Here is a 5952-nt window from a genome sequence, read left to right on the forward strand (position 1 = left end):
TTATAAAATTAGTATTTAGTTGCGTGACCTTTCTTGTTTAGTATTGAAACTTAATTTTATTGAGTCTTCTTTCGATGGAAATAGACTCCCAACTGTTTTTCACAGCTTCTCATATTTTCCTGTTCGATGTCGGCTTACATCAGCAACTGTACTTGTGTGCTTGGTATCGTTGTTCTGCGGGAACGGTCAAATAAGCGGCATTTCATCACATTCATACAGCAGCATGGTTTTTGGAGTATTTCAACATACGAATTACTAGGCATACTTATATTAATCCAATAAATACTACACCTTACCTAGAAAAGCGTGCCCATACGATGACACTCGCACTTCCATGTTTGTCCGATTTAGTTGTATACATCGGCTGGAATTTGGTGTTAGGTGGACGTTTTAATATTGACACGATCTCTTTCCACTATACTTAACAATCTTCGATTCGTGCGACCATAAAATGTTCCACAATTTTGTAGAAGACTAATCTAAATGTTCTTTGGCGAATCGAAGTCAGCGCTCGAGCCGTGATCGCAAAAACGCCGGCATGTGTTTTCAATACTTGCAGCTACATTAAAGGTATCTTTTAACTCTGTAGCAGCCGCAAATGAAAATTGCTTTGAGTATCTGACAATACGACTGACTTCTCTCACTGACTTCTTCCTCCTTTTATATTAGTTGGTTGGTACCTGATAGCGTTGCGTACCATTTTGGACTTCGACATAAGTTTTTCTCGCAGAAATCATTCTTTTATCAGAGTGCGCTTCTCGATTCGTACACTTCTTATTTTTCGATATAGCTAAATGAAGAACAATAAAATTTTAATATTAAAACCAAAAATTTCAATTAAATAAATGAATATTACCGTTATTTTCAAATGTTCACAAAAATTTTCAGATAATTTTAATTTTTCAAACATTTGTTTCAATTTATTTCTTTGCAATACTAATATTTTGACTGACCGCAAACGCTTTGCAAATAATCGTAACAAAAACAACAAGTTAAGCGAAAAAACACTTGTTTTCATGTCGACCTCTAAAGCTCGGATTTTAAAGTGAACTCCAAAAGAAAAGATGCAATTAAAAAGTATAATCACATACATATATAAAAATAATGCTAACTGTACTGAGAATTTGACCGCAACTGTATGACTGCTTCTCTGCAACACGGTGCTGAGCACTTTGGGTTCTAACACATTCACAGCTTTCTATTGGTGCATAATTCAGGCTCCCAAAAACTGTTATTGCATTTGGTTAATGTTCTATTGAGACGCACATACATAAATATATTTGCATAAGATACCGGTTATTAGAATGAGAAGATATAAAATGTAATTTTTTATATGTAGGTTGCTTAGAAAAAAGTGGTTAAATGTTTAAAGGAAGTAAAGGTGAAATTATTCAACGAAAAATTTCCATTAAATTTTGTGTGCAGAATTAAATTTATGGTGCCGAATCGTGTCGTTATTTGGGCCTAAGGATATTGAAATCACGATTTGGTTTAAAGTCACTAAATTTTTTCGGAAGACAGCGTCTCGTTAACACCTGTAAAACAATGCTTTCTGACTACCAAGATGTCATTATTACTAGCGATAAGTCTTGGATCTATGCTTACGACCTGGAAATACACGATAAATCAGACGGATATCGTGGTAAAGGTGGGCCGAAGCCAAAAACAGCACGCATAGCAGGTGAAAACTCAAGATTATGTTGACAGTTTTCTTCGATTATAGAGCTGTGGTTAACTCCGAATGCCTTCCGACCGGCCAAAGTATCAACAAGTAATACTCTTTGAGTGTTAAGCATCGTTTGCGCGAAGCTATTCGTAAAAAAAAGCACGGTGTGATGGGCCGACAACTCTTTTTTTTGCACCACCATAATGCACTGCCGCATACTGTATTGATTTTACCTGAAATTTTAGCAAGTTTTCAACCAATGTCGTCACGCAATCACCGTATTCGCATGACTTAGCTCCCTGTGAGCTTCTGGTTATTCAGAAAACTCAAACGAACGCTTTGGAAAAACCGTTGTATGTTGATTGAAGACAATTAACGTTTCGAGGATTGACAAAATCGTTAGTAATAGTGCATTGGGCCAAGTCTGTAGCTTTGAAGGGAATTATGAATTATGAAGAAAGTATTATACATGATCTTACTAAGATTGTTTATTATATTGAGTATATATTATTTATCTTTATATATAAAAAGTACGTGTCCAGTTGTTTGTCCGCGATGGACTCCGATCATCCGATTTTAGTAAAGTTTAGCACATAGTGTCCAGTTAGAACGAACTTAGAAGATAGGATAGTAAAAACAATTCATAAATAAAGAATACAGTGAAAGCTCTATTAAATGAATGCCCTATTAAGTAGCCAACTTTATTAACAGGCTTGAAAGACTGGTAACCAGACATTGAGAAAGCAGCTTTAAATTCGTTATTTTTCCCAATAAAATTTACTTATTTGTGTGAACATATTTAAAATTAAACCTCAAGTACAATCCTTTGGATTCTTATGTTTCAAATTATGTTTATTCCAGGAAAGGTTTACAACCAATTTATTTCTAATATGACTCCCCCAATACACAAAGACTTTGACGAAAATATTAATTTTGCTAAAAAGTCAATCGTATTCGTGTTAAAAGGCTATGGTTCTCAAATACTTTCCTGAAAGATTGATTCAATATATTTTTTCATATTCCTGCAACAAGCTGCTATAGAGTTTTATCGCCTATGCACATATATATATATAGAATCAGCATGATCATACGAGTTGAGACTGTTTGTTCGTCCCTCTGCTCGTAAAAGCTATAACTTCAGTAAAAATTAAGATAACCGTATTAAACTTGTACATATTTCCTTACTGCAGATACCACGCCCACAACACAAAATTAATGTATAAAATGATAAAACTAAGCTCCACAATAAGTGCGTCGAATACTTACCGAGTTGCAGTGTTTTCGACCATACCCACGACATGACATAGGCAGTGCAGCCGCTCTCTCTTAATTTCTTGAATTATATCAATGTTGTCGTATATTTTATACAGTTCTTTGCTCCATCGAATGCGATATTCGCACAAAGGATCATAAATCTTTTGCAGAAACTTTCTCTCGAAAACTCGCAACGTCGACTCATCAGATGTTGTCACCGTTCATGTCTCTGCACCGTCTAGAGATCGGGATTAATGAGTGATTTATAGAGTTTGCTTTTGTTCTCAATTGCATACGCAGTCCGAAGTAGCATCTGTTGGAAAGAGATATTCTGCGTTGGATTTCAAGACTGGCATTGTTATTGCTGTTAATGCTGGCTCCACGATAGTCAAAATTATCTACAACTTCGAAATTATGACTGTCAACAGTGACGTGGGTGCCTAGTCGCGAGTACGACGAATGTTTGTTTGATGACAGGAGATTTTTTGACTTGCTCTCGTTCACCACCAGACCCATTTGCTTCGCTTCAATTACCAGTCTAGAGAAGGCAGAACTGTTAAGGCCCATGATACCAATATCATCGGCATACGTCAGCAGCTTTTCACTCTTATAGAATATTGTAACTTTTCTATATTTCTATATTCTACAAGAGTAGATTAGAGAAGTCGTACGATAGGGAGTCGCCTTTTCTCGATCCTGACGGAGCTTACGGTATTGCTTAACGTCAGTTTACATAACCGTATTAGTTTTGCGGGGATACCAAATTCAGACAAAGTGGCATAAAGGCAGCTCCTTTTCGTGCTGTTAAAAGCAGCATTGAAATCGGCAAAGAGGTGGGGTGTGTCGTTTCTCTTTTCCCGGGTCTTTTCCAAGATTTGGCGCATGGTGAACGTCTGATCGCTAGTCGATTTTCAAGGACTAAAACCACGTTTTACATTGTCTTATGAAAATCCTACAGTATATATTTATTTTTACAGTTATTTATTTTAATACATGTATTTCATTAAACTTGCTTATTTATGTTTTTAATTGCCTGAAAAAGCATTCAACTTAGAACCTTTTTTTGTCAATTCGACGTTTTGGTGCTTTTTTTGGAAAGATATTGCTTCATTTTATGCTAGGTAATGTTTTAGCTTGTTAGTTTTCGTTTTGTTTATTACAGTTAATTTCTGTATGTGCCAATGTATGCGTCGCAATTGGGACAATAGTGATTGGCATTCTGACAGGACTTCATGCAGTAGGGTGCGCACACGCAAGGCCAGCAACTGTGAGGAAAAAGAGTGGGATAACGACTAAGTGATATAATAATAAAAATAAAAAATGTTGATACTTAGAGTAAGAAAAAAATATCCTTTTACAAATAAAAAAGCTTTCATACGAGAACTCGCTTCTGATCGTTCAGTTTATATGAGAGCTATATGCAATAGTGGTTCGATCTGGAAAATTTCTTCAGATATTTTATCATTGTCTCGAACAGTAATCAAAATGTTTTCATAAAAGAATTTAAATCTTTTATTTCAGTTTCTATGCCAGCTATATGTTATAATCGTCGCATATTGGTGGTTCCAACAAATGCACAGCTTCTTGGGGGAAAGAAAATAACGTGTGAATAATTTAAAATCGATATCCCTAAAACTTGGGGACCATCTTGCGTATATATGTATATATACAGACGGACAACTTAGCTTTGTACGTTGATTATGTTTATATATATTTTATGATGTCCTCCACGTTTCCTTTTGAATTTTAAAAATTTCGTGACAAACTTAATTTACGTTTATACCCTAAACGTGATTCAAACTCTTCTATATCATCCTAGAACTATAACTATTGAATCCAGCTATGGAGCCCCAGTATTGCCAAATCTAATAGAATTGGTGTATATTAACTCGCCATCTTCTAAAAGGTGTCTATCGCAGTCGACCTATCTTTGAAATTTTTGACTAGTCTATTGGTAACCTCAATTGAAGACCTTTCCCTGTGTAATAAATATTCAAATTCGCAAAAACATTTTGCCCACACACATACTCACCACATAAGACAGAGCAACAAACCGATTATGTGCGTCTTCACACTCGGCCGATATTCAACTGTCGTACAAATTGTTGCACCACAACTCGGACAGGTCATTGGCGTCGAATGCGGCGTTGTTATTGGCACCACGGGGCCCGTGTGGTGGCTCATTTTCACGAGCGCAGCAATTTTTCACCGAAAATTTGCACTATATCGTAGTGAAATAGTAAAATTTAAGTCATTTTAACGTTTTTCATAAAAAAAAAAAAAAATTCAAAACAAATAAAAGGTAGACACATTTTGTTTGATTCATTCGTTATCGTTCATTCGGAAATAAAAAAAACCAGCTGTTCAAATATTTTTGTTTATTTCCTTATAATTTCAACATACTCGCAGCCAAAAATGTAACATAAGCTCATACGGAAGTTTTTTTTACAATAAAAAATATTGGGTACTCATTCTTGTTAAGAGAAGACAGCATTGTTTACATCCTTCTTACGTGATTACACACGTAATGATTCCAATATTGATTATACGGAAGAAAATATTATGTCTAGTTAGATTTCTTTATAATTTAATTACATCCGAAATAAGACATATTTTTAATCACTGCATTTCGCGTTATCTGTTTTTGTGAACAGTAGCTCGTTAGTGCCGTCCTTCTAGATATGTCCATTTCATTTCATACAAAACGTAGGCAATATCGATAAAGTCTAATCGTGGCGCTTTGTACAATTAACAAGTATTTTGTTATATAGGGTGATCCAGTTCGAGGTTAACTAATTTTTTAAAGAAAAAACATAGAATCTGCAAATTTAATGGAGAATGTTAATAATTTATTATAATTCGTAAGAATATTCTTTGGAAATTATTTCTTCTTCTTGATTGGCGTAGTCACCGCTTACGCGATTACAGCCGAGTTAACAACCGCGCGCCAGTCGTTTCTTCTTTTCGCTACGTGGCGCCAATTAGATATTCCAAGTGAAGCCAGGTCCTTCTCCACTTGGTCCTTCCAACGG

General features: G+C 35.3%; 1 protein-coding gene across 1 annotated transcript; it reads right to left on the minus strand.

The window, feature by feature from the left end:
• Positions 1-3927: 3927 nt before the first annotated feature.
• Positions 3928-5192, minus strand: LOC108971236 (lipopolysaccharide-induced tumor necrosis factor-alpha factor homolog). Its single transcript, XM_018937179.1, has 2 exons — positions 4953-5192; positions 3928-4185 (listed from the first exon to the last, which is right to left on the minus strand). Exons 1-2 carry the CDS (start codon positions 5102-5104, stop codon positions 4083-4085), a joined length of 255 nt encoding a protein of 84 aa, XP_018792724.1. The 5' UTR covers positions 5105-5192; the 3' UTR covers positions 3928-4082.
• Between the last annotated feature and the right edge of the window lie 760 nt (positions 5193-5952).

This window comes from Bactrocera latifrons, unplaced genomic scaffold, assembly GCF_001853355.1.
Source record: "Bactrocera latifrons isolate USDA-ARS-PBARC rearing strain unplaced genomic scaffold, ASM185335v1 scaffold_33, whole genome shotgun sequence".
Taxonomy (NCBI): domain Eukaryota; kingdom Metazoa; phylum Arthropoda; class Insecta; order Diptera; family Tephritidae; genus Bactrocera; species Bactrocera latifrons.